General features: G+C 48.2%; 1 protein-coding gene across 1 annotated transcript in view; it reads left to right on the top strand.

Annotated features, from left to right (window-relative positions):
- The first annotated feature begins 2,990 nt into the window (after positions 1 to 2,990).
- ALPK3 (alpha kinase 3) overlaps positions 2,991 to 27,698 on the top strand; it is a 31,691-nt gene continuing 6,983 nt past the window's right edge. Inside the window, exons 1-6 of the mRNA XM_026043929.1 lie at positions 2,991 to 3,154; positions 11,806 to 11,844; positions 15,071 to 15,192; positions 21,572 to 21,689; positions 22,918 to 23,965; positions 27,218 to 27,674. Of these exons, the coding sequence (XP_025899714.1) occupies positions 2,991 to 3,154; positions 11,806 to 11,844; positions 15,071 to 15,192; positions 21,572 to 21,689; positions 22,918 to 23,965; positions 27,218 to 27,674 (1,948 nt within the window). The remainder of the gene's footprint in view (positions 3,155 to 11,805; positions 11,845 to 15,070; positions 15,193 to 21,571; positions 21,690 to 22,917; positions 23,966 to 27,217; positions 27,675 to 27,698) is intronic.

Raw genomic sequence — 27,698 nt, 5'->3', positions numbered from 1 at the left:
CCTTCCTTCCTTCCTTCCTTCCTTCCTTCCTTCCTTCCTTCCTTCCTTCCTTCCTTCCTTCCTTCCTTCCTTCCTTCCTTCCTTCCTTCCCTGTTGATGTTCAGCAGCCACAGTATTGTGCAGCAAGCAGCTCCATAGCTCGGTAACAACATACATGAGGAAGTACCTCTGTTTTACTGATTTTACCCCATGGTAATTTCACTCGGTGCCCCTAGAATTATTTTGAAACACAATTTCTCCCTGTAATTCAAGGTTGTGTGTACCTTTATCATATGCGCCTTTGTTGTTCTTCTACTGAGGAGTCCGCGTCTCTGCAGTTGTTCTTCAAATGGTAGAAACCATTCCAGGCCTTTGATTATCCTTCTGTGAGGTGCTTTTTCTTTTTAGTCGTCTGAAAACTACACTTGAAACAATAAAGGCCTCTTTCCAGTACACAAAACTTTGGTCAAATGCTAGGTTGTCCTGAGATCTGCACCGCAAGGAGTATTTCATCGGAACCTGAATGAACGTGCACGAAGCCTGGTCCCGATGGACTGGAAATGGATGAGTGCACAAGAAATTCTAAAATATTGGATATTTGACAAGTGAAAATGCAGTAACATTACGGAGCACATTCGGTGAATTATGGCCATCTTTATAGAGATCTATAGAAAGCCAGAGGAATATACTGGCTCAAGTCACTGCCAGGCAATTGGATAAATCCAGATTTAGTCTGTTTAAGACCAGATCAGAAAGCAAATGATACTCCTGGGGCAAAGGAATTTTGTAGCGCAACATATACTGCAAAGGAGCTTGTAGAAGCACAGAAGAGGGTGGTCTGGTTGGGGTGGTAAGGCGCAAAGGAGATGTAATGCTTTCTATCTCCTAGGCTCAGGCTGATTTTGGGAACATGAGCATTCCTTCCTAAGCAAGGCAGCCATAAGTGCCCCACACTTCAGTGGGGCTGGTGCCTCACTGCACTATGAGAGAGGGAAAGTGTACTAGGATGGAACACCCATTACAACAGACAGCATCAAGACCACAGCACACTGGTTAGCTCCCCAGAAACATTCAGCTGGGCAGCCATGGACAGAGAACAGATCTGGGCCAAATTTGTTCTATCAGCCAATGCTGCGATAGAAAGATCTAGTTTTAACACTTAAGTGCCTTTGGCATACAATACAGCAACTGGACAAGCAAGATGAAAGTGGAACAACAGCAACTTCAATTCTATTATGGATTGTGTTTTCATTCCGTATTAAATCAGTCTCAGTAATCTTCTGTGACATGTAGCCACCTTTTACAGCCCTCCTTTGTGCTGTCTTCTTCAGGGAGACAGAATAAATACCAGCTCAGAACTTCTCATTGGGTGCCCAGGAGGAAAAAGCAGGCAGACAAGACATAAAACGTTCCTGAGACTAGCAAGAGGACGTGACTACAATGATTATGTTGAATAATACTGCCTGTGAGGGCAGAAATATTGCACTGCCAACATAATGGAGAATTTTATAACAGAGCCCAAGGCATCTCTGAGGTGTCAGAACCCCAAAGCTGACCAGTGCATATGTAGGGGGAGATAGCTGTGAGTAGCCACTCAAACTGCCAGATTATATATTCTATCTCCCCAAAATGAACTTGAGCTCGAAAAGATGAATTTGAAAAGATTTGTGGTCTGCAGCTCTTTTTATGAGGTAAAATTTCAAGAAATACTGCAAGTCTAAGGCTGTGATCTGCAGAAAGACTATAGTAAACTTAGTCATTAAATAGTAAAATGGCATTTAAATGAAGAGATGCCCTCAGGGAGAAGGAAGAAGCAAAACTCCAGGGAGCAATGGAAGAAATAGCAGTTATCCTGGCCTGGATATATGCTTGATAAAGTTTTCAGAGACACAGGAGAGAGGCATACAGAGGTCCAGCATGAAGACTAGAGTTTCAGACATTCTTTGTCCTGTTGAATTCTCATTTGGCTGGCTGGCTTGGTCCTTTGTTGTGACCATGCTCGCATGCTGTGAGCCATGCGAAGGAGGCATGCATTGCTGCTCTGAGTCGTGGCCCTTTGTCATACAGAGGCCCCATCCATGCTGTGAGCTATGTGAGGGAGGCATGTGATGCAATGGCCTTCGTCCAGGAGAGCCCTGTGGTTGCCATGAACTGTATAAGGGAGGTGTGCAGCTTTCACCTATGAGAACCCTCTGGGTGCCCTGAATGGTTTGGGAAGCATGTGGCGCCATGGCCTTCGTCCAGTAGAGCTCTGGGTGCCCTGATGTGTGAGGAAGGCGTGTGGTGCCATGACTGACAACACTGGTCCATGCAGGGCAGCCCTAGGAGCCATGAACAGTGTGAGGAAGGCACACAGCATCACACTTGATGGTACATGTCTCTGCCCAGAAGAGCCTTGCTGATGTCATGAATGCCATGAGGGAGGTGTGTGGGAGCCAAGGCCTTCGTCTGTCAGAGCTCTGGTGCCCTGAATGGTGTGGGGGACATGGTGGCGCCATGGCCTTCAACCTGAGAGCCCTCTGGGCGCCACGAGCTGTGTGAGGAGACATGTGTGTGTCATCGCCTTCACCCAGGAGAGCTCTGGGTACCATAACGTGTGTGAGGTAGCTGCATTGTGCCATGGCAGGACAACCAACCCAGGGGGTGCCATGAGCGGTGTGAGGGAAGTGTGTGGCACCGTGGCCTGTGACTAGGGCTGTTTTGGGTGCCATGAACGGTGTAAGGGTGCACGGCACCACAGTCAACGGCGCCTGTCTCTGTTCAAGAGAGCCCCGCGGGTGCTGCCAGCCACTGGGGCAGCTGCGCGGTGCCAGACACCGCAGGAGGAGTCCAAGGAGCGTGTGGAAGCCACAGGGGCCCACGGGGGCCGGCACGTCCCGGCTCCCGCCCCGTGGCCGTCGAGTGACAGCAGCAAGTGCAGCGTGGCTATAAATGTGGGGCGGTGATTGACAGCGCGGCGGCGGCGGCGGCGGCGGCGGCGGCAGCGGGGCAGAGGCAGCCCGGCCGCCGCCATGGGCTCGCCGCGCCGGGCCCTCGGCCAGTCCTACGCGGGCAACGGGCTGCTGTTGCCGCACCGCTCGAGCAGCGTGGAGAGCGCCGAGGAAGCCGAGAATGAGGCCTGGGCCTCGCGGCCCGACCGCCGCAGCTACCTGCTCAGCATCCGCCCCGAGAACAGGTGAGGGCGGCCGCGGGGTGCCCCCGGGTGAGCCCCGTGCCCATGAAATGCGAGCGCAGTGGCCGTGACCTGCTCCACAGGAAGGGTTAAGTCCCATGTCCCCCTCGGTTGGGAGCTTGAGTGAAGGTGCTGGGAGGAGAGGCGAAATCCGGGGAGCTCGTTGGGGGTGGTGGGGAGGCAGTGGCACGGAGCGTGCCGGGATGCCGCGGTGGTGCTCGGGGCTGCCGGACGGAGGTGCTGGCCGAGAACAAGGTCTGAAGGGACAGTAGCATTGAGCACAAGTGCCTCAAGTGACGGAAAAAGCAGCGCACGAGAGATGGGGCAATGAGGCTGACTTGTCCAAAAAGGAATTAGAGAGAAGAGGGACGTGGTGTGCCCGTCCAGCTCCGAGATCGCATGGCGTTTATGTGCCAGTGGGATCAGCAATTTCCTTTATTTTTACTTTTAATTATTTCCTCCGTGAGGTGATGCTTCCGTGTGAAGCACACGGATGTGATGGGCAAGCTCAAAAGGATATCGCGGCCCCAGCGTCTCTTCTCCCGGCACACACAGCCAGGAGGGATGTGCCCGCGGCTCCCTGCAGGCTTCTTCCATGCTTAGCAAGGAGGAAGGAGCTGCCTTGACGCCTGGCACGCGGGTTCGCAAAAGTGATTTGGTGCTTGCTTGTTTGTAGCCCTGGAGGGGAGGCCGAGCTTGTCGCTTCCCAGAAAGGGGATGTATTTTTGTTTTTGTTGCTGGGGCAGGGATTGTCACTGTTGTGCATCTTTCTATAACAGGGCAGGTATGTAAAGTTGACTGTCTTGCTGTAAAAATCCTGATGGACACTAGCTCCTGTGTCTCTGCTTACTTCAGTAGACCCAAGCTGAACTGGCGGACAGGAGCCCTTGCTGACTTCCCTAGCTTCGTTATAATGAAGCTGCTCGGGTGTTATCCATGCCAGGCTCCAGGCAAGAGGCCTGGTGTGTGTGCGTGCCTTATCTTATTGCCAAAAAGGAATTTCTACAATGTAGATATGGACTGAGTAGCAATGAGAAGTGCGTTCCAGGGTAAGAAGTGGCCTTAGGCAGAGAGTCTGCGGTAGGAATAAGGCTCTTCTCTCTTGGGAAGTGTGAGAAATATGTTGCCACCTTAGGTTGAGGGACAAATAAAGCCCACAAACTATGTAAATGCACCACTCCTCAACTTGCATGCTCTTAAAATGAGGGTGCATTTTCCTTAATGATTTTTTTAAATGAGTGATTGCTCAAGGATTTATGCCTCAAAGAATCTGCCATGGGAAAATTAATAAATAGGACCCTAAAAGATGCGAACTTGGGAGTCAGATGTTCAAGATGGGGTGATGCCAAAGTTAAGTTGCTTAATGCAGAACCTTTACGCTTGTATCCTATTATGTAAGCTATGTGAATATGTGTGTATATATATATATATATTACACACCAGAGCACCTGCAGCACCAGCTAGTACTCATATAGCATCTACAACTTATACATGATTTCAGACTTCACACAATCCCAAAAGGGAGTCTGTAATAGAGTACAATATCTGCCTTGTACTGCTTAAAAAGTCCTTCATAAATTAGCTGTTGGGGTCCTTTGGTTGTCCAAAACTTGTCTTTCCTTCCCCCTTGTGCCCCACAAGTATATTGCAGTTTTAATGAGTCTATTTGTAAAGGAAGTTTCATCACTCCTTCAGATAACGTCTCCAGTGCTCCAAACTGTTTTTCCCAACTCCTGGAATCTCTGTAGCTACTGAAGAAAGTGCCAAGCAACGTGGAGCTCACGTGCACTGAGCCTGGCATGTTCCGGATGTGTTGACAGCTCTGCAGCTCGAGCACAGTAAATCCAGGCTGGGTCTGCAAAGCTCTGAGTGCTCAACATCTTGAGCTTGTCATGCTAGCAGTGTATGGTGGGTACACACCTATTTCCAAGCAGAGGATCTTTAAATTTTTGAAGGCAAAGGTATCTTGCCTTCGTCTTGCTATTTAATCTGTAGTGGGTTTGTTTTCCACAAGTTTGGCTAATCGTTTTTCCAACTGTTTATGCATTTGAGCATCAAAACCTATAGCAAGGCAATTTCATTTTGCTGAGAAAGATGCTCTCTGAATAGCAATGCTGACGTTTTTCTTCTATTCATAAAACAGCTTCCAGTTTCCCTGACCAAAAAAAAGAAAAAAAAAAAAAACGAGTAATACAGAAAGGTCTTGTTCCCTGCTTGGCCCTGAATGTATCTGCAAGTGTTGAAGACTGGAGCCAGGTGCAGTGGAAATTCACAGTAAACCGCCTTGTTGTCTGTGATGCGGGGTAAGGGCTCGAATGAAAAGGGCTTTTTGTCCTATAATTAAATAATGCTTCCTATCAGTTCAAAAACAAGCAAGTGGAATTGTGTGGCAAGACTTGCAGAAAGCAATTGAGCTTAATGAAATGCAGAAACATCTGGAGAGCTTCCCTGGGAGCATTTGAAAAGCGAGATGAGTGAAAGGCAGATAACATTCAGCGGTTTTCTTTTTGACGCCGAATGTATTTGAATTTGGTGCGTTTGAAGCTAATGGAAGCAGAAAACATAAGGCGCAGGCACAGAATTGAAATTGGAGGCTGCTGTGGTGGTTGGAAAGCGGAGCGCATATTCTGATCTGAAGAAAGTGTTTTTTTTCAGACTTCTCTATTCCTGTCATATATATTTATAGAGTATATTTAACTGAAGTCTTTACGTCCACTCTCTTCACCCTGCCACAGAACAAAGCACTAGAAAGTGAATAGTGACATGAGAGAGGCACTTAAAGGCATGGAAATGCCTTTGGAACAGAAACCGAGATTAGGGATCCTTACTTCTGCAAGTCTCCTGGGAAAGTTTCATCTATACTGTCGCATTAATGAACTGCGTGGAAAGAGTAGCCTGGGTGGTTTTACTTGGTCTAATTTCTTAGGAAGACAGAGATATTATGTAGATTGAAAGGATACTGATTTGAAAACAAGAACATGGTTTTTCCCCTGATTTTAACTCTCAGGAATTGGCTGTAGTACTGTAGACGCCAGAAGATTAGGGGTGTTTACAGTTGTCAGAGAACATTCATCCCTTATTACAGAGAATATGTAGGCTATTTACTTTCTGTGCCCTTTAGAGCTGCTCTTTAAGAATAACATTTCCCTTGAAATGGGTAGTTTAGTGACTGTAAATTCAAGGCACAATTTCAAGCTATCTGTTTTTCCAAGAGCTCTTCGAGTTTAGAGGGTATCTAGTTCAGAGATGCAATTTTACGTCGACTTGTGACAGAGGCTTCATCCAAGTCCTAGGCAAATTACTCTGTTGTCTTGGCATGAAACAATTTGCACCTCTTATCTGAGGCAGATGCCTGCCCCGAGGTCTTGCTAAACCGTTGATTCCCTGCTTGAATACCCTTCTGCTGTCGTAGTTTCATCTGTGTGGATATTTATAGGCTATAGTGACATTGCCTCTGATCTCTTCTTGGACAACTGTCTTTACTTCTTGTGGCAGTTCAGCTCAGGAGAGTGCTTTGCAATGATTTTATCTATTTATTTATTTATTTTCCCTAAGCCCCTGGCTCTTCCGGCTAAGAACCATTCCCCGTCATCTCTCTCTTTCATTGCACATGAAGTGGAAGAACTGTTGTTATAATCAAGCAAACTGAAAATACAAAAGTGTTATTTCCTGAAAAAAAATGCTTAGCTTCTAGGCTGGGGGGCTCCCCTGGTCAGCAGTTTCATGTCTGTAACTTCTTATAGGCTGTTGCTTTTGCCAGTAAGAGGTATAAATCTCTGATAAGAAAGCTGAAGCATCTGAAGGAATGGGGCTTTTCTGTCTTGTCTGACCAAAGTGTCTAAAACCGTGAAAGAAAACATGCCTCGTACTCACTCAAAGGGCAGAACTGATTCTAGGAATGGGTCGATCTGTAGTCTGTAGGCTCTCTAGGTGTTGGTAGGGTGTTGATACAGCTACCTGCACAGCCGTGCAGGGACACGCCTGGGAATGGGACAGTTTTATGTTACATAAATAAAAATTCCAATAATAATTCCAAGATGTGTTAATGCCTCTCTTTCTAAAGCACCCTCACCATATCTGCTGGAAGTTAAGGTATCAGAGCAAAGACTCATAGATGACGCTAAAGAATTGGGCAAATGGTGTTCTTGGTGAGCTCTTTTAAAATCCCAAAAGATATAGTGCAGGTGCAAATTTTGCTCTTCTCTGGAACCATCACAACAGAAATGTTTTCCAAAGCCCAGGATCACTTCATATTGCCTGATCTCAATGTCTCTTGTGCCAGTGCAGAGGCAGTTTCCAGGAGATGGGATTAAAATCTGCTCTTATTCTCAGTCGGTCTCAGCTAGAGAAGGGAAGTCTGGGCTGAATGAAGCTGCTGCTATGCTGTGCTGACTCTATCTCAAATTTTATAGCCTAATCCAAGGAGTGCAGAGTAGAAGAGCTGTTGTAGGGACAGTTGTATTTTCACCTTTAGAATTTCCCAGCCCAAACCCACTAAGCACAGCAAGTTAAGTGAGAATCCAGAGTCCTGGCACAGGCTGCCCAGGGAGACTGTGGACTCTGCTTCTCTGGAGGTCTTCAAAACCCATCTGGATGCCACCCTGGGCCACATGCTCTGGGTGTCCCTGCTGGAGCAGGAACATGATCTCCAGAGGTCCCTTCCAAGCTTAAACATTCTGTGATTCTGTGATTCTGTGAGACTGCAGCAAGTTCATTGAAAAGATGCCAGTTTATCTGAGCATTTTGTTGTACAATATTTGCTTTGCTTTCTGTTGTACTTCTCTTAATTCTTGGATTTCTTTCAGCTAGCTGCCGGGCTAATGTGGAGCACAGAACAAGCGATGTTAGGGTATGGTTACAGATCTGCCTCATCCTCTGAGTGCAAGGGGTTCATACAGGAACATATAACTTAATCCATTTATTGTCCTCTATCCTTGCTGTTAATGAAATCTAGCTCTAAATTATTTATACGCGACTTGATGTTCATCGCGGCTCAAAGTGAATTACCTTCAGGAAAACGCCTCATTCCTTCCGCTGTGACATCGATTCATTCTGTGACCTTGAGGAGCAAAGCCTCGATACGTCCCTTTCCCAGTCTGTAAAATACCAGTGTGCCTTGAACAACTCCATAGCACTCAGAGCTGCTCTGTCACAAGGTTGCTGATAATTTTTGCCACGGTATATGAAATACAAACACACTTGCCCTGTGTGTGCATGACGCACTTGATAAGAAGGGAGGCACATGGCAAGGAAGGGGACATAAGTGTAACCACAGGTACATGAAGGCTTTGTTGTTGGCTTTTAAATTCCCAAACGGTTAGCTCCCGATAGGCGAGAAAGCGTTCGGTGGCTTGTGTTGGTCTTGAGCAGTGTTAACCTTGGAGGCGGAGAAGTTCATGTGAAATCTTATCCCTAGAAGGCCGCATGTGCAAAGCATGCCCAATAATATCATGGGTCAGAACGGCAAGAGGAGGGAGAGTCTGCAAAGAGTTGTCAGGGTGAGCCTTTGCTCCTGCCCCTAAAATTGGAAGCACAGCCCTGGTTTTGGTGGGTCCTTATCTAAGGAGCGTTTGGCAAATAACACTTCCCTAAAAAGAGTGATTTGAAGTATTCAGGCTCGCCAGCATTGACACATTTCTCCCTTTTACTTGATGAGCCGGGCAGCTAGTGCAGCTCAATCAAATTTTTATGCCGTGAAGAGCTCTGAAACGTATTTGTGTTTCCGCAGCTCAAGCAGATCAAGTGCATGCACTTGTGTGTGTGAATTAGGGGCCATTGTGAAGTGCATTTTAGTGTCTCCTAAGCCTTTGTTGACGTCCATAGGAGGACATGAGCTGGAAGGAGAAATATATCTGAAAGGGGAGAAGAAATAAGGGAAAAAAATATCCTGATTGCATGAGAGGGCTTTGAAAATATGTTTTTTAAAGAAAGATTTGAAATTCCTATGTTTTTAGAGCAAATAACTTCTCAGCATGAGTGAGGTGATGTGCTGGCACAGGCCATCAACTTTTTAGTGATTAAAAAGTGAGTGTGCATGACAGTTTGCCCTCTTACCCTTGCAGCAAGACTGAAATTTAGCAAGTGCATGGAAAAATGAAGGAAAGACTGTCTTCAGTTCCAAAGAAAATCATAAGTAGTCAAAGGGTCAAAAACCATGGATGAGGAATGCCTGAAGATATTCAAAGCATCTGAAGAATTAAGGGAAATAGAAGCTACCCAGAAAAAGAGTAGAGGGGTTCACTGTCCTCATGGTCATGGTGAAGTGGCAGTTAATAACCAGCTCAGTATTTTTATAGCTAGCTCTTAACAAGATGTGCTTTGCTTCCTAGGTACCCCAGGCTGGATCTCCTTCCATTGATTTTAGGCACACTAAAGGCAGACCTCTCTGAGCTAACCAGCCAGAGCTCCCTTTCTCCAATGGAGAGAAGCTTGCACCTTTAGACCTGGATTTACCTGCTTTACACGAGGAAGAGATTAGCAGCTGCCTTGATCCATTGATTAAAACAGGCCCTGAGCTTGCTTAGAGGAGACAAATCCTCTGCAGATGCTGCACTTAACCAGCTGAGTCCTGTACTCCGGACAGTAACAAATCCCTACAGAGAACTGAGGATACACTTTGAGCTTGGACTGAAACTAGGCATACAGTTGCCGAGGCATGCGGCGTGCCTTGCTTGGCAGTCCCAGCTATCCAAGTTAATATATTGGTTCAGACCCTGATGTCGATCTGTTGGTGCAGCCCTACGTGGAGATACTGTCAACTTAATTGAAGCGAGGTGAAATGCCAGCTGCTTGTGGGCAGGCCTGGTTCGTTCAAAGCTTTTACAACTCGATCTTCCTCTCGCTGGGTCTGCAATCTGTATAAATTCTGCTCGTCTCCTTAGAAAACTGAGGTTAAAATTGAGTTAGTACTTGGGCTCTTTGTTTCGGGTTTTGTGTGTGTGATAATATCGAGGCCTCCCCAAGAGGCAGTCGGTCCAGTGCTCCGCATTGTGTTTCGGGATGTGCAGTGAATGAAGCCTGGGTTGCGTGCTCGACACCGCGAATTGGAAAAGCGCTGAACAGTGTTTAATTACATGATCACTGAACAGTGTTTAATTGCGTGATCACATACACAAGCACTAGGGAGTTGTGATACAGGCATTCTTTATTCCAGCTCTTGTCTTCTCAGCGATTGACTTTGCAACCAAGAAAAGACTCCTTCCCATTTATCTGTTGCAAGTAAGCGTCATTAAAAATAGATATCTATATATTTGCCTAGGCTAGCGTTCACCAGCAAGCATTTTAAGGTCTTCCTTCTTAGCTCCTCAAGAGATGTCCTTAGTGCATGCTGTACTGGAGCAAGGAGCTGACCATCAGTTTGTAGCAGTGTTTTATTTTCCAACCAGGGAGCCCATCACCTGCTTGTCCTCTGGCTGTGTGAACACCCGTGTTGGCACTGGGAAGCCATCAAGAAGGTGCAGCTAGGGGTGCAGAGAGTGAAGCTGGTGTCTGATGGGCAGGTGCTGCCCATGTTTGCTGGCTTAAGGCAACTTCTAAGCAGCTAAGACTCCTGTATTTCCATGTCTACTCTGTATTTGCTTCTCTGATCCGAAGGAGAGGAGTTAGAGCTCTTTGGAGGTTTTGTTTTGTCCCAATAGAAGTCTCTGTTTTATTTATTTTAAAGAAAATCAACTTATAGAACTGGTGTCTTTTTCTATTTTTTTCCCCCAGTTCTTCTAGTCACGTGGAGAATTTGCCTCCACAAGTGCTGCATATTTTTTTCAGGAGCAGTTTTCAGAATCCCTCTGTGGTCATTTTTTCAGACAAGACTTTGAATCCTGCTGATTTCTGGGCTCTATGCAAGTCCTGGCCATGCAGATCTGCTCATTTGGACCTGAAACCGTGAACCTCTCTTCTTCGTGCTGTCTCCTATAGCATTGCCATAAAGCCCAGGAAAGTTTAGGTATCTCATAGTGGTCTAACACAAACAAGGCTGAAAAGTTTCGAGTCATCTACCCACAGCAACGTGGGCATTTGGTTTCCTAAACAGCAATGCCCTGTAGGTATCTGCTCTGTGGTCAGTCCTGAGGCTACATGGTGAGCTTGTACCTGAAGTGCTTTCCTTTTTTTTTTTTTTTTTAAGCTGGATTTTAGAGGTTTGGTTGGCGTATCCAGAGCGGTATATAAAGCCTGTGGGGTTCTCAGTTTCTCCAAAAAGATGAGACCTCTGAACTTGGAGTACAGAGGGTGACCATGCTGGACACCACGGGTGACAGTGGAGAAAGGGGCTTTGCGGCGGTTCGCACTCTTGAGCGCCGTCGACTCGACCATCTTCTGGGTGAAACTGCCTGCTTTGCGCCCAAAGCTGCACATGGTGCATGGAAGGCTCAGGTGCTGCTTCTTGGAAACCTCCTTGTATAAATGCTCTTACATTTCCTCTCTGTGGTTAACGACCGTTTCGTTTTTACAGCCTTTGATTACCATTTACCATGCGGCTTGCTCGTCCTGGCAGTCAGCCTGAGTAAGGCAGCTGTACCTTCTTTTAATAGGAACTCTGACCTGTGCAAAACGACTCATCATTAATGCAGCTCTATAACGGTTTGTTGATTTCTGCTCCTTTCCATGCTTTTGGATTTTTTTTGTCTAATGGTTTCTGTATGCTGTTTTTTGCTTAGCTTATCAAGCAGCAGATTCTCTCTCTCCAGTTTAGGAAGGTAAAAACTACATTGCATTAAAAACTTCTCTGACCCAAGCACTTTGCTGAATCTGACTGCATGTGATTAATCTGCAGTGCCTTGGTACTAATTAGAGAGAGCACTGAAGTGATGCAATGGCTTTACTCTGCATGACCGCGTCTCTAATATTTGCTTGAACTGCAGGCCCAAAGTCATAAATCCTGTGTCAAGTGCAAGAAATACTCATCTCTGTTAGCCTAACCCTTAGTTAGGATGGGTATACAGCTTGTTCAGTTATTTCTTGATATTAAAGTGAGACTTCCATACAGAGCCACATTAAAAAGAAGAGTGTATGACCGCACTGAGATGTATTCGAAGGAGACGTTTTCTTCTTTCCCCGCTCTCCTGTGCTTTACCACTCTGCACTGAAACACATTCATGCAGTTACACAGTTTTGCCTCTGGCAAAACATCACATTTGGAAGTCAGTTGGCATCACTGATTTGTGGCAGAAGCAGTTAGAGAATTGACTGTGGAGGGAAAGACCTCCCCAAAACACTCCAGTAGGGCAACGAGAACACTGTTGAAGCCCACACTTTGCAAATTTCCTGTTCCTGAAGTTTGTTTTTGTATGGAAATCCCTCTTTAATGTACAAAGGCTACTGAATTGCCAGCCGCCTCCTCTGAGGCTGCAGGTCTTTTTTTCCTGCAACGAGGATGCGCTTTTGGGAAGGCTCTGAGGAGTGGTGGCTGCCACCTTCTATCAGCTTTCCTGAATGCTCCAAATTACTGGTTTAGAAAGCGGTTTGAACTGGACAAGTCTTGCTGCTGCTGGAATAAGTCAACTGGGAGCCGCACGGTGCAGCGGTCTCTCCAACCTGCCAGCGATTAATGCCTCGGTTTCTTGGAAAAATTAAATCAGCCTCCCAAGGTTTTCTGCGGAGGGCATGGAGTGTATCGGGCAAGTCTTGTCTGATTCATTCGCTGTGCCTGTAGCATCCCAAACTTCTTCTGGGGATGCTGCTTCCCCGAAACATTCAGTGGCCTTTGCTGTCTGTCGCTCGACGCTGAGGTTTGCACTGAGTAGACCAGACTTACTGGTGCTGCCTGCTGCTGTCGGTGGCACGCTGGCATCGTGGTTCTGAGTGTAACTGTGTGTATGCATCACCTGCACTTATGTATTTCTTCCTTTCTGATAAGATGCTGGCCGTGCTGGTCTCTCACTGAGATGTGATATGTCGCGTTGATGCTTGGCAAGTGCTAACCTCACTCGGTGGATCGAAAAGGCATTTACTGGTCTGGGGCTGGGCATCAACTGGGCCATCAAAACTCCCACCAGTAACTGCCTTGGCACCAGCTGGTCTGCCCTGCTCTTTGGAAGCAGGAGGTGCTCCTCCTGCTTTTGGAGTATGGGAAGGTTTCTTTGGTTTGAAACAACTCTTGGCTTCCAAAGCCGTGTGCTGGCCCTGTGGTGGTGTGGGGAGATGCTTGGCAGGACCAGTCTCCTGGGTCCTATTGTCCTCTGCGGAACGGTGCCTGAGCTGTGGCATCTGCTTTTCTTTACCCCCTGTGCCATGCGTGCGTTTGGATTAGACAGTGTTTCTGACCCTTGCTCAGTAGATGAGGCCAGTCGGCAACAGCCCTAGCTGCTCTCCCCTCTCCATGTCATTACCTGGCGGAAATGGTGCTGAGGAGCTGGGTGAGGCTCCTGCTGCATCCCAGTCGCGTGTCCCCCAGGGAATTCTGCTCCCTGGACCTCTTACAAACTGAGGCTAGCAGGAAGCCAGAGGGAAACTCATAGCACTGCACCTGCAGGTAAGTCTCCTGGTGTGGGGGGTGAGACAGGTCGCTTCTGTGCTTGGAGCGACTCGGCCTTGCGTGCAGCTCAAGTCCCTGCTGCAGTGCCTCCCAGTGCACCTGCCCTGGCTGCACCCACACCGAGAAGTGTGTTGGACTCTTTATTTTCCCAGACAAGTCTGCTTTCCGAGCAGGTACAGCATGAGTAATAGTGCCAGCGTCCTGCCTGTGAGCTGGGGGCTGCTTTGAGCCTGGTCTCCTCCTTGTAGAGCGCTCACTGTGTGCTAGGAGCCCTTCTGCCCGTGTGGTGGAGCTGTGTTGGGGCGATCTGGGGGCTTCTTCCATCTCTTGCATGTCTCTAGGAGCTGATCGCTCGTTCAAGGAATATATCTTTCTCTCCTCATAGCAGTGTAAGTAGAGCTGCCAACTCCCAGTCCTCTGGCAATTATTGTTATTTCTTTGGAGGTCCTGGTGCTTGAGACCTTGGGTTCATCTCCTAGTATAGACATTTAGCTTTTTAATTGCAGAGAAAAACCTGAAAAAGAGGATGCTCTTCACTACCAAGGGCTCCAGAGCAGTATCCAAATAAAGACCCAACTGGGAGATAAATCCATTTTTCTTTCTCAAATAAAGTCAAGGTCTTCTGGGGCCTCCCTTGGGGGCACTTTTCTGTCTCCCGAGGTTGGCAGTGCTGCATGAATACAGTGATTTAGTGCTATCCTTGCATAGTACTTAAATGACTGGGAAATCTAAGATCCATTTAATGATCTTCTGAGATGGTACTGGCTCCTTGGATAGTTCTGGCTCATGTCCTGGCCTGAACTTCAGGGTCAGTGCGTGAACTCCTGGTGCATGTGGCCTGTAATAACTACATGCAGCAGCTTCACCTATAGCTCCTAAGCTCAGGAAGGTGCCAGCCAGTATCCTTCAGTCAACTGTCCCCAAGGCACCTTTGAATTCAGAGGTCGAATGTTAAGGAGCCATATTTAGCTCACCCTCGGCCTGAAATCTGCAGAGAAATTTTTTCACAGGTAAATTCCCAGTGAATGGAGCAATGCTAGAAACCCCACTAGTGCAGTACCAGGAATGGGGAAGTGAAACTGACTGTTGGTGTCTTAAATCAAGATTGCAAACTGATTAAAGAAATGCTTGGGTGTAATCCAAAATTAAATTTCTCTCAAGAATTATTTCTGATAGCATTATAGACCAAGAAGATGCCTCCCAAGTGACCTTTTAAATGGACAGTGTCATTTTAGAATTGAAAAAACAGTCAAGTACCATCGCACTACGCTGGACTTGTGGACAACTGAACGTTGGGATGGTGGGAGGGAAAAGGGGCAGCTAAAATAAGAAGGCTCAACCATGGGGAACAGCACAGACAGATCTCTAAGATCAGATAGAAAGGCAGGGGACCCTGTGATTTCTTTCCAGGTCCTTCACTTCTAAGAAATACTTCTTGAATCTTCCAGGAGCACCTTCTGCGCAATCATTTCTCAGCTGACAGAAGAAACCCAGCCACTATTTGAAACCACTATCAAATCCCGTTCTGTGTCCGAGGACTCTGATGCTAAATTCACGTGCATAGTGACAGGTAACTGGCTTTGGTGAATAACCTGGTCCTGCCTCGCTTGCTGGACTTACGCTAATAAAACTCTAAGGCGAGGGATGACAAGACGACACACAAGGCCACTGTTGTCTGACTGCCAAGCAAAGGTTCAGCAATTGCATAATGTTCTCAGCTTTAATTTAAAGGAGGGGAAGCAGACATATAAGCTCATGTATTAAAAGAAACAAGTTTTAAGAGCTGAAAGTGGAAAATGCTACTTGCTCCTTGGGCTTGTAACAATTTATTGTCCTCCTCTAATCTCTGTTCCTCCTCTAACTGTGGACTAGGTAATTTGGTGACATGCAGCTTTGAAGACAACAGCTATCGTGTTGGGGCAAACCTTGGCTTTCGTTGTCTTCAAGTGACTAGAGTACAGCTAGGGCTATGCATCAGTGATAGATCTGAATATCTGAAATAAAAGCCAGTTTCTGCCCGGGGCTCTAAAAAGCTAACCTTGAGCAGAAACGGGTCTGATCAACAAGACAGGGAAGAGGGGGGCTGAAGAAGGGGGTGCATACTAAGCCATTGTAGTGGTGTGGCGTGGTAGTGTTGATGTTAACGCTAGCAACTGCTTGGCCCATGGGCTTTTCTTTTTAAGTAGAGAAACTAAAAATCTCTACTTTTGTCATATTTGTTTAACACTCTGTTGATCCTTCCTCATGTGCCCCAGGATATCTATTCCAGCAGGCTACTCGGTGGGAGATGTTTAGGAGACTCTAAGTTTCGGAAGGAGGAGAAAATCTCCCGTGAAGCTCTCCCACAAGTACAAAGCCCTTCCCGTGATGCAGGAGATCTAGGGTGCCATTGGAAACACGCTGTAAAGGAGTTGTGTGCTGACAACGGCAGGCTGAAGCTCTCATGTGGGAGCTGCCAACTTTGAATTCTTGGCCCTTCCCCTATAGGCTCACTTGTCACGGGTCTCACCCTCATCTTGTAGGGGTGCCACTAGTATATTGAGGCCACTGGCTGCTTAACTCCAACAGACCACTTCCAGATTCCTCGAGCAGAACTGGGCTGCTTGGACAAAGCTGCCAAGCAATCTTGTTCAGCCCTTCGTTAGGAGGGCTTGGTCAGTTATTTAGATGGAAAAGCTTTTTTACATATTGCACAGGAGAATGGAACTCACCAGCACTGTGTATTGTGCAAGTGAATACCTCAATGGCCAAAAAATGAGTTGTGTTTAGGTATGTTGAAAAATCCTAAGCCGTAGTAGACATGGTGGTTCTGTGCCTTCTGCCTCATCTTGCCTCCAAATGGAGAAATGAGTCGAAACCACAGCTTCCCTCAAAGATGTGTGATGGCACTGCTCTCCCTTCCAGGGTTTTGTGCCCCTTTTAAAGCACCTCGTCATGGCTTCTCACACTGGCTTAAGGTTTTGCTGGCTGCCCCTTGGAGGTGGCTGTTCCTTCTAAAAACATGTCATCTCTTGCACAGTCCCAGTGATACCTTTCTGTCCTGCAGACTGTGTCAGTGCAAGGGGCCCAGGTGTGCAGATGAGCTCTAGATCACTGTTAGACTGGAAAGTAGCTGATGGGGAAGGAAGGACTCAGCCTATGAAACTCTAAACTGCAGTGTTTGGAGATGCTTCAGCACCTGCTACAAGGTTTCCTTGGCAGTAGAAAGTAAAAACCATTTCTGTATCCTCCCCAGTACTGCTCCCCCAAACAGATGGAGAAACTCTTCACTGTACATTGCACAGGAGACATGTTGTCAAGGAATAACCATCTTTGCTTTTACCAAACAGAAGTGTCAACCCCTAGAGGTGGATGTGGCCTCTGTCTGGTCTGCCAGCCTTCCTGCACTGCAGGAAGATCCAACCTGGCGGGCACGAGGCTGTCTTCCAGCTTTGAGTGACCTGCTGGTGCTGTGTGGCACACTGCTATTTCTTATTCCGTCAGGAACAAAACTTGCCCTGGTGCTGCTCTCACCTTTGGAGGGAAATTGTTCAACGAACATCTTCAGCCTGTGGCCTATTGCAATATTGCACACCAGGAAACTGAACTGCAGTTTTTATACACTTTAAGTAAATAGGTCCACAGAACTAGAATTTTGAGGAAAATGATCTTAAAACCTGTGATCAGTTTGAGAAGCTCTTGCCTGCAGTCATATGGACTCTCCCAGGAGCCAAGGATCAATTTGGGAGTGAGGGTTGTGAGGTGGAAAGTTAGTTCCAGCTGCAAAATCCAATCAGTAGCTCAGCTCTCCCCACCGCAATGACTTTCACGTTCAATTGGGAGATAGCACAGGGAGAAATGAAGTACCTCTCTGGCTGGAAACCAAGGGGGAACCAGCATGTGTCCCAATGTTGCGGCTCGGATCCAAGGACACTTTGGTTCATAGACTTACAGGAGGCAAAGGGGAGACTGTCAGCTGCTACTGCTCCTGTTGTGACTCTCAAGACATGATGTTCATGTCTTCTGCTTCTTGGTCGCTAATGACAGTTACTTTGGGATGGTTGTGCAAACCTTCCTTTCCTCCTATTGTCTAATTCTCTAACCCTCTCTGCTTGCTACTGGTGTCCCTACTGTGTCCGATTTGATTATTTTTGATCAAATCCTGCATCAGTTATGGCACTTCTTCTTCTTTGGACCAATTCCTTCAGCCTAGGGGAGGATGGTTGGAGGTAAAGTGAGTTGCTCGTGTGGTGGGTGAAGGTCTGACTGTCCAGAAAAAAATGCATGTGATTGGTCAAAAGAGAGAGATGGAAAATGGGAAAGGATGGCTCAAGAGGAGAGAGCTGGTGGGAGGTTTAGGTGAGGATGCTGAGTGAAAGGAAAGGTGTGACTTGCTCAAGGCATGGAGAGTTAGACTGTTCTTGGTGAATCCTAATACCCCCTTGTTCATGTTACTGGAAGTCTCTTTGCCTTTGGAAGGACATTGGGGGATTCTCTCCTGAATGGCAGAAAGGAACAGATCTTGCCATGACTCTTCCTCCCTAAGCAGCCTGCAGCCTCTGCTTGTGCAGAGGAGAAACTGAAGGCCAAGGAAATCTGGGTGATGGCTTCAGAACTTTTCCCATTTTACTAAATTTCAAAAGCCCAGCTCTTATCCTCTGCCTCATTAAAAAAAAAAAAAAAAAAGCGTCTTTAAACATAATTACATAATTTCTCATGGTAGTTTTGGATGGCCCTTGCAAGAGTTTGTTTTGCATTTGAAGGCTCCTTCAAACTTCAAGAACTTGAAGAGAATATTTGATCCTAACTCAGCAGTTCCTCCGTGGAAAAAAACCTCTGCACGGAAAAAATCTCTCTGGCCCCACAGAGCAGCAGAGGACGGCGCCTGGCTCTCCCGCTGGAGCAATGCCTCCGGAAGAGAAACTTCTGCTGGGCCTGAAGACACAGCGGGAACGCGGCGGGAGCTGCCCCTCCTCCCCAGGAATGCACGGCACCGCTCAGTCTGTAACCGCGGGGCACTCGCTGCTGGATGTAGGGGACCAGCTGCTGGCAAATCCCTCTGTGCACCAGCTGCTCGGACAGGGGGGTCTGCGGGAGTGACAGATTTCCCAAGGACGAGCGCCCGAATTTATGAATGGCTTCTTGGGCTTCTTGTTGCATCCTGATGTCCAGCGCTTTGTCGCACGGTGCTGCCTGGAGCGTCTCTCTCCTGGTGCCAACAGCTCACTTGAAGGAGGGTGATGGTATCATGCGTGAAGCCGGGAACGCTGTGGCCCCTCAGCGGCCCTGCGTACAAGCCCAGGGGTTAACCCTGCCGCCCAAACTGAAGGAATTTATGAGCCAGGCAGCCTGCACTTGGGTTGCCTGCAAGGCGTTCGGCGGCTCCCCTCCCTGCCGTGCCGCAAGGCGTGCCAGGGAGCGTGGCCGTGGCCTCCTCCGTGCTCAGGCATCTCTCCAGCCCCTGCTTGGCTCCAGTTACAGTGCACAAGGAGGGGCAGGTGGCGGTGGAAGGCACGGGAACTCTGCAGGGCAACTGCTGTTGCTGAACTCCGCACGGGCTGAGCCCAGAGAAGGGGGAGCAGCCTTGCCTTGACCCTCCAGGTACAGCTTCCAGCCTGTGCATGCCCACAGCCCCCTTGTTGCTGGGGGCTGAAGCTAGTCCACACTTTTGCCACCTTAACCCTGCAGAGGAGGCAGATAGTCTCGTGGTCCCCAGCGTCGCGAGCAAGAGAGAGTTACACTTCTGCCAGGCAGATGTCAGTTAGGAATGGCAATCAGCTGCAGGGGCCATGGGGGGACATGGCAGGGCTTCTTGGAAATGAGATGCTTGCAGTTCCTAGAATGAATGGCGGGGATGGCTGTTCACAGGATATTAGGAAAATCCACCTACTGTGCAGGCCTCCTGAAGGTCACGTGCGTGGAGCAGCACTTGGGAAGGACAGGATTGCTCTGGACAAGATAATTGCTATGCGTGGAAATTTTGTTCCTAGTTCCTAGACCGGGAAGAAAGAGCAACAACCAGAAGCTCATTCAGCCCAGATCCTGTTGCCAAGCGTAGCCAGTAGGTAAGGTTGGAAGAAAAACCATAAGCAACAGGCTCAATCTATAGCACTCCTTTCTCTGGAATACTCTTGTGTTATTCTCCACGGAGCAATTCAGGGCTTGTTCACGTCAGCCACCAGTGTCTGGGGGTTTTGCTCTTGTTCCGAAACTCCAAGGAAGACGGGTGCTGTTTGTGGAGTGTGAGGTGAGCGCCTCACCTCTACCCAGAACAGAGTTGCCAGTGGCAGCGGTGCAGAAGTGAATAAGAGGGCAAAGGACACATGCTGTATAGGCAGAAAGGATGGAGAAGGGATACGTTAGAGGCAATGCAGAATGAGGGACCTCAGAGAGGAAAGGCGGAAGGTAGAGCCAAATCTGGAGGACTGTTTGTGCTTTGGGAATGGTCCTCCATGACTGAGAGAAGAGCAGGACAGGAGATGTTATCCAAGCCCATGACCCAACCCAATCCATTTACAGTGAAGTAAGTCCAAGCACATAAGAGGAGAGGGACCAGAAGTGGAGACAGGAGAGAAAACCAAATGGCACACAGGGAGGATGTTTGGTATGTGCTGCTCTTGCTTGTTCTGGTCAAAGACCTTCTGAATCAACCAAAATCAGGACGACTACTTCAACCAAACTCAGAGTTTCTTCTTACTGATGAGTCTTTGCTCCCTGTCCTCCTGCTACAGGGCTGCCTTCATGAGAGTAGATGTAAGCTGGGCTTGGGCATGGCCGTAGGTTGCCGGTGTCTCTGCGTGGTGCCAGGAGACTCCTCACTATGGAGATTAAAAGGCCCTGGCCAGCCTTTAGGTTTGTAGGTGGGCAACTGCAGGTTAGTTAGTGCCCTGTCTCTGACTTCCCTGATCTTGTGAGCCATTGGATCTGGACATTTTGTATATCCCTGGATAGCCACTGCTGGATCGCTTCCAATGCAGCCGTTGTTCCCACAGACCTCAGGGGCATTGGGGCTAGCAGGGAGACACTGGAGCTGGAGGTGCCCGCCTCCCTCATCCAGCAGTGCATAAAGTCGGTAGGGACATTGGCAGGAAATAGGCTTCAGATTCCTACCTTGGACTTTGAACACATTAATTTAAGCTTGGGGTATGACGTGACCATTGAAACTTGTATCCTGTGTCCTTAGGATTAGCTTGGCTATACCAAGAGCCCTGTCTGGAGTACAGGAGTGAATGGTGGATTGCTTGCTCAAGTTGTTTTCAGCCTGACAAACAGGCAACTTTTATTCTGAGTAAGAGCCGCTGTCAGGGAGATATGAGGACTGTGGTTGGCATGGGGCATCCTGGTGATCCACCACCACCTGTGAGGCAGGAGGACGTGTCTGTATGCCTGGCAGGCTTGCCAAGAAGTCACACATACCATGATGTCATTCTCCTGAAAAGGCAGGTGACATCTGTTGTCAAGTGACATTTGCAGGACATGGAGCTGCCTGTGATGCAATCAAGGTTGCTCCTGGTCAATGGAAACTTTTGGATCAGCTTACAGACTGACACTTAGTGAAATGTTGTTAGCTCCATGGAGGGCTGAAAGCCTGTTTTCCAACCTTAGGCTTAATCTCATAAAAACATATCTCTTCATATAAAAGTGACAGTGTGCTCACCTTCTGCTTGCAGCCAGCGTTACAGGAGACGATCTCATGATCCACTGTCCTCTGTTCAAGAATGAAGGGCTGAGATATTTTCCCTCAAAAATAGCCCTGTTCCTAGTAGTGATAAAAGATTTGGACAAGTGCATCTTGTTTCCACTCACAATACTTCTCTGATGTGTGATTTAAAGAATGGAATGAGCCCAGAATAACATATATCCTCTTCTGCCAATGTGTTTCCTTTTACTATTGATTCCTTGTCCCTGCAAGACCAAACTTGCTAGGCTGTAATGTTGTTCCACACGCTGACATCCTGCTTCCTTTCCAGGATACCCACAGCCAGAAGTGACCTGGTATAAGGATGATGAAGAGATGGATCGCTACTGTGGTTTACCCAAGTATGAGATTTTCCGTCATGGAAATCGCCACACGCTGCAGTTGTATAAGTGAGTAAAAAAGCTGAAGAGTAGTGGATTTACTGATGGGAGCTTTGAGCCTGTATTCCTTACCTGGAGAAGTTGGCTGCCTGCAATGTTCTCCCCCGGGGCCTGTTCTGGCTCCCCATTGCCATGCTCCCGGTTATCCCTTCCCCTTCTGCTCTTTGCTCAGATGACTCCTGACGTCACATCAGTATGAGATCCGTTATTGCATCCAAGGATGGCTGCCACTCTGGAAGCAAGAGGACTTCCAGTGGTGGTAGCAGTGCGACATCAGTGGTGAGACAGGATGAGAACACTAGGGCTGAGGGAAAGCAAGAAAAGGGACAGCAGTGACTGGACCCAGATGATGATCCAGGAGAACAGGCAAGATTAGGACAAAAGCAGTCCATAGGAGTGTTGTGGGTATCCAAAAGGCCCACAGACCTTGCCCAGATCCCTTGAGCACCTCTCCTAGTTTTCACCTTGACTGCAAGAGTCAAAGGTCTCCATTACGCAGACAAGACCAGCAGCTTCTTCTAACACAGAATGAAGGCTGCATTTCCAGTGAACTGAACACGCAGTAACTTCAGCCAGCAAAGACCTGGTTGTGTCAGGTCTCTGAGACCTGTGTCAGGTCTCTTGTGTCCTGGATTTTGGATGTGGGAGAAGGATGTCACGCCCTGAAAGTGCAGGATATTGATATCACTAACAACTCTGGTTTGGGCTTTCCAGCCATGCTCCAGGTTTCTGTGAGAGCCTAAGTGACCTGTTGCAGCAGCAGGGAGCTCCTTGGGCCAGGAGTCCTTTGGGAGCAGAGGCAGAAGTGATGGACATGGGTCTGTGGACTGAGCCGTGGCCTGACAGCATGATGGAGTAAAACCAGAAATGTAAGAATCAAACTCAGGCAGCGGGAAACTGAGAGCAGAAGGTCTTAGAGAGGGATGTGGCAGATGACAGTGGGAACGCTTGGTGCTCGCTGTTCTTCTTTCATCACAGACCTCTGCTGTCAGTGTCACAGCCTGGGGCGGAACCGAGTACTGACTTACATCTATCTTATCTGCTAGTGCTGAGAACGAGCGGAGGCCTGGGAGGGAGGCCAGTCCCAGCCACAGGTCTCCAGCTCTGCTGCAGGTACCTCAGGACAACACCTCCGTTTGCTGGCCCCTCTCGAGCAAGAATGGGGAGGACACGCGTGTGCAGCTGCGGTGCCTCGGGGAGGAAAGGTTGGTCTCATGCAGAGCTTTTTGCTTTCCAGGTGCAGAGAGGAAGACGCAGGCATTTACCAGGCCTCAGCTAGAAATCACAAAGGCATCGTGTCGTGCTCTGGGGTGCTGGAAGTGGGAACCATGACAGAGTTCAAAATCCATCAGAAATGGTTTGCCAAAATTAAGAGAAAAGCCGAGGAGAAACTGCGAGAGATAGAACAGGGCAAGAAACGTGGGAAAGAAAATGTGGAAGTGGAGAGGTTGCAGAGGATGAGCCCCGACCGGCTCCAGAGAAAGCGAAGGCTCACTAGGGATCTGAGTTTCCGGTCAGGAACCTCCTCATGGGTGAAAGAGGACGTGGCCAAAGTGCACGTTGCTGATTCTCAGTCCAGATTACGTGAGGATCCTGCTGAGCCAAAGGAACCAGCAGTGAATGCAATGAGTGGCTTTTCAAACAAACTGATAACGCCTTTGAAAGCAGAAGTGACCGCCAATGGAGATGTCTCTTTGGAAAGTGGGGAGGAGAACAGGAACAGCTTTCTTGCATACATCTATGAGACAGTGGAGGACCTAAAAGCCAAACCCCTGGCCAAAGACTCTGCTGCTAAAAAGAAAAAAAAGGTGGCAGAACCTCCAGCAGCAAAACAGGAAGCCTCAAAGAAGGAAGAAAGTGGAAGAGAGAAAGTGAACCCCTCAGCAAATCCAAGGTTTGCCCCTCCTGTCCCCTTGCGTAGGAGCGCACGTTTCAGGGTAGCAAATGATCAAGAGGTGGAAAAAATTCCAAAAATCAAAGAAGCTGGAAAACCTATGAATGTGGACACTAAAACTGAAGTGAATCAACAGGATTTGCCACCTCCCAAGGGTGAAATGCACTTCTCTTTGAAAGAGATGTATTTCAATAATCAAATGGAACCCCCAGTGGGGATGGAGGAAAGCGGAGCTACGGAAGAAGCTGTGAAGGAGGCTGTGCTGCAGCCCGGGGGCACCAGCAGACAGGCACAGGGTATTTCGCCTGCTTCACAAGTGCCAAAGGCAGCACCTGCCTCATCCGAGGAACAGAAAGGCCGGCAGGAAGGACTGAAGTCAGAGGGAAACAAAGCTGCTGATCCACAGGTAACCGGGACAGGGAGTAGCCAAGAGAGGGGTTGCACCGAGGAAATATTCTCGCCAGCTCCTTGCGCTGGTTGTGCTGCTGAAGGAAGCTGCTGCTGAGGCTTCAGGGATCTCCCTTACCAAAAGGCTTGGTGGGCTTTGTGTGCCCAAGCAGCAGAGCTTCCAAACGGACACCCCATCCCCGAATAAATGTCAAACGAGGTAGAGAGGGGAGCTGTATGCCAGGGCCCTTCAGCGGAGCAGCTGGTCTCTGCGCGGCCTGGGGGCTGCCGTAAGCCCTCCTGTTTAATCCGCAGGCTTACCTCATGCAGAATGTTTCCAAAGCAGTTAAGCAGGGAGAGCTGAATGGCTATTTATAGCTGGGGGGTGGGTGCCTGGTGCGTGCGCCGCGCAGCGGGGCCGATGACATCTGTTCCGTTTAGTCTGAGCCTGCGCTTCAGCCTGCCGCATTTAATGAGCCCTCCATGCAGACGAGCGCCGCATGCCAGGTGAGCCACGTGAGCGCCGCCAGGCTGGATTTTATTTACAGTTCAACGTGTATACGGTAGGTCTGGGCGGCTGCTGCTGCTGCTGCTTTTTGTTTTTTGGCTCTCCAGCCATTGGAAAAAGGCCACCGCAGGACGTGCTGCGGGGATGCAGAGCCAGAGTGCTGCACCTGCTCCTGACTCTCACTGCATCTTTTCATCAATGTCTATTTCTGTCCCTTAACCTGAAGCTTTTTCCATCAAAATACGAGACTCGAAGCTAGTGATCTAGTTTTCTTTCTGTTCCTCTTGTCCCTTCTTTTTCCCCTTTTTTTTTTCCCTTTCTGTTAATGACCCCTGCTGTGCTGAAAGATGCTCCAAGTCCAATTAGCATGTGCAGTCAGAATTTGGCATGTGAACATTGGTAGGTTTCTTTCCATAAAGACCAGGTAACACAATGCTTGAGAATGGGAAAACATCCACAGTGTGAGAGAGGGGACTGTAAAGTGAAAGAATTTCTCCAGTTGAAGAATTTCCTCTCTTTCTCTTCTAGATTTCTTTCTAGCTGTGCAGCCATAGGTAGCTGTACCAGTTACTGGTAAGCAACCCATCATGTTTTACAGTGAACCAAGCATGTCCAGGTGCTGGGCTCATTGCAGTGCAGCACTCCAAACACGTCTTTAACATGACCCACTGGTGTCACACGTTGTAGTGCAAATTCTCTCTGAGCACACAAGACCATGCAATATTTTCCCCATCTCTTTCTCCTGTGTTTTCATAGCACTTGCTCCTCGGGAATCTAGGGGTTGTTGGTACACAGTAGCTAGGCCAGGGCTGCCATTCCAAAGCCCGGAGTCTGTATGAAGATACTTTCCTCTTGGACTAACCATTCACAGAAGGAAATGTGAACTTAGTTATCATGCCTTATTGTAGACAAAAGCAGTACCATTTGAGTGCTTTAGCTTTCTTTAGGTGATGCCAGGAGGACTTGGACATATGTTTCACCAAGCAACTCATTTTTAAAGCTAGTTCTCCAAGCTGGTGTTTGAGAATATTTACACCCTTCAATACAAGGTTTGCTCTGCTTTCTCCTCAATATTTTTCCTCAACCAGAAAGGGTTTTAGCGTTGTGTTGCCCTGTCTTTGGTGCCTTGTGTTCAGGACTTCTCTTTTGATCTTGGTTTATCTGTTGCAGAAGGTCTCTGTAAAATGCCAGGATCTAAACTTCCTCACATGCAGGGGCACAACTGGTTTAGGACCAAGATCATTCTTGATATATGCCTTGCATAGTTTGGAAACTGATGCTTTTATTCTAACTGATGCTTTATGCCTCTAGTCTGGTGGGTTTGCAGTTACTTTAGGATAGGCATCGTGTCCCAGCAACCTTTACTGAATAAGCTTTAGTTCTTCACCCATGCTAAGCAAATTTGCCCTCACCCTGAAGTCCTCTTCAGCTCAAGGTATGTGCTCATTGAGTCTCACTGTTCCATTGAGGCTTTTTGTGTAGAACAGCTCCTATGAACTGCCAGCCTTTCCAATTTTCCCTTCTTTTGGGTGCTGTGATGCTAAGCTGGTTTCCTCTGGACAGAAGGGCTTGGATCTGGACATACTCTTAGGCTGGGCTGTGTCCTCCCCCATCCCTTTCCATGGCACTGAAGACCATATACTGAGAACGTCCCTGGGGAGTTCCGTGGGGTGAAACCTACCTTTCTGCCACATCCCTCCATCCATCAGGGCTTGCTAAGAGTCTAGTATTATCTTTCCTGTTTTCACCTAAGCACTTGAGCTCGACTTATGTGCCAGGAAAGTAGACAACCTAAACAGCACAGCCTACCTGCCCCAAAGACTCCATTTCAGAGATACAAAGCTTAAGACAGAGATCCTTAGGAGAAATACTTCAGCAACAGGACCTCTGGGAGGCAGAACCTTCTTGCTTAGGGAAAAGGGAACCTTTCCCATTCCTCTGTCACTCCTGGTGTCATTGTCCTGATGTTGCTCTCTGAGCACCCCTCAAATACAGCCTGCCTGACTAGCACCACTACCTGCCCTGAGCCTTACCCTACAAAAATACCTAGTGCTGAATGATTTCACCTGATCTCCACATGATTAAGCTCAGCTGTCTCGGTGGGCAGCTTATTGAAATGTCTCCTGGGGCACAGCTGTAGCTGGAAACCTTTGAGCTCCCAGAATGTCAAAGAAATGGGATGGCTGAATAGCACAGATAATGCTGTAGTGTACAGTTCCACTATAGGTCCTTGGGACAGCCTCATCTGGAGACCGTGTGACGTGCTGGTCGCACCATCGCAAGATGAAGACTGCACATATAGGCTAGGGGGCCAAGCAAGAAAGTTATACAAGGCCTCAGCAGTGGCTGGTGAAACCAGAGAAGGGTTTGGTGCTTGGCAAGGAGCTATGTTGGAGGGGATCAAATTAAAAGCGGTTGAAGATTTTAGGGAGGTAGAGCAGCCTGCCCTCTTGTGCACAAACAAGCCGTTGAAAGACAGAAGGATTGGAGCTGGTTAAATGAAAAAGTGTTTTATGGCATGTGACAGCAAGCTGTGGGACCCATCACCACAAATGCTGGCAAAGCCATGAGGGCCTCAAAGGCTCTCAAAAGCTCATGAATGCTGGAGATGCCAAGTTAGAATAATTGATGCTTCAGATCCAAAGAGAAGCCAAGCGCTGCAATGCGGTGTAGAGGAACCATACGTACCGCTCTGTGGAAGTGGGCAGCAGGGTTCATTTTCCATTTTTGCTGTATCTTTTTTACTAGGTTGCAGTAACGGTGGAAGCACAGTCTGCTGGTGGCTTAAAACATCCAGTGTTCAGTCCAGCGGCGGACACTGGTGAGCAAGTCAGCGCGTGTGAGGAGTCCGGGAAAGAGAGGCCCATCAGCCAGGAGACCAGAGAGTCTGGGAAAAGGACAAGCCCCAGGCTGAGGCCTCAAGAACCACCGAGGCCACTGGCACCTAGTCCTGACCACACACAGCCTGGCGAAGAGCTCCCTGCCTCTTGGCAACAAGCAGAAGGCCATTCCCAGATTCTCAAGAGTAGAGAGACCCAACAAGGACTGTCAAATGAAGAGTACAAGAGCCAAGTGGAAAGAGAGCCATTACTAAGTCAATCGAGTGCTCCAGCGCCTGGAGATGATATTCCTCTCGAGCAAAGTATCCGTCTGGTGGCAATAAAGGATGGGGAGAGCAAAGAGGCAGCAGCACCACTGCCTGGGAGCCAGCACCGGGCAGATGCTGAAG

The sequence above is a fragment of the Nothoprocta perdicaria genome, unplaced genomic scaffold (assembly GCF_003342845.1).
Source record: "Nothoprocta perdicaria isolate Ctin4 unplaced genomic scaffold, notPer1 scaffold_342, whole genome shotgun sequence".
Taxonomy (NCBI): Eukaryota; Metazoa; Chordata; class Aves; order Tinamiformes; family Tinamidae; genus Nothoprocta; species Nothoprocta perdicaria.
Note: the sequence above shows the minus strand (reverse complement) of the source record. Positions and strands in the feature narration are given on the sequence as shown.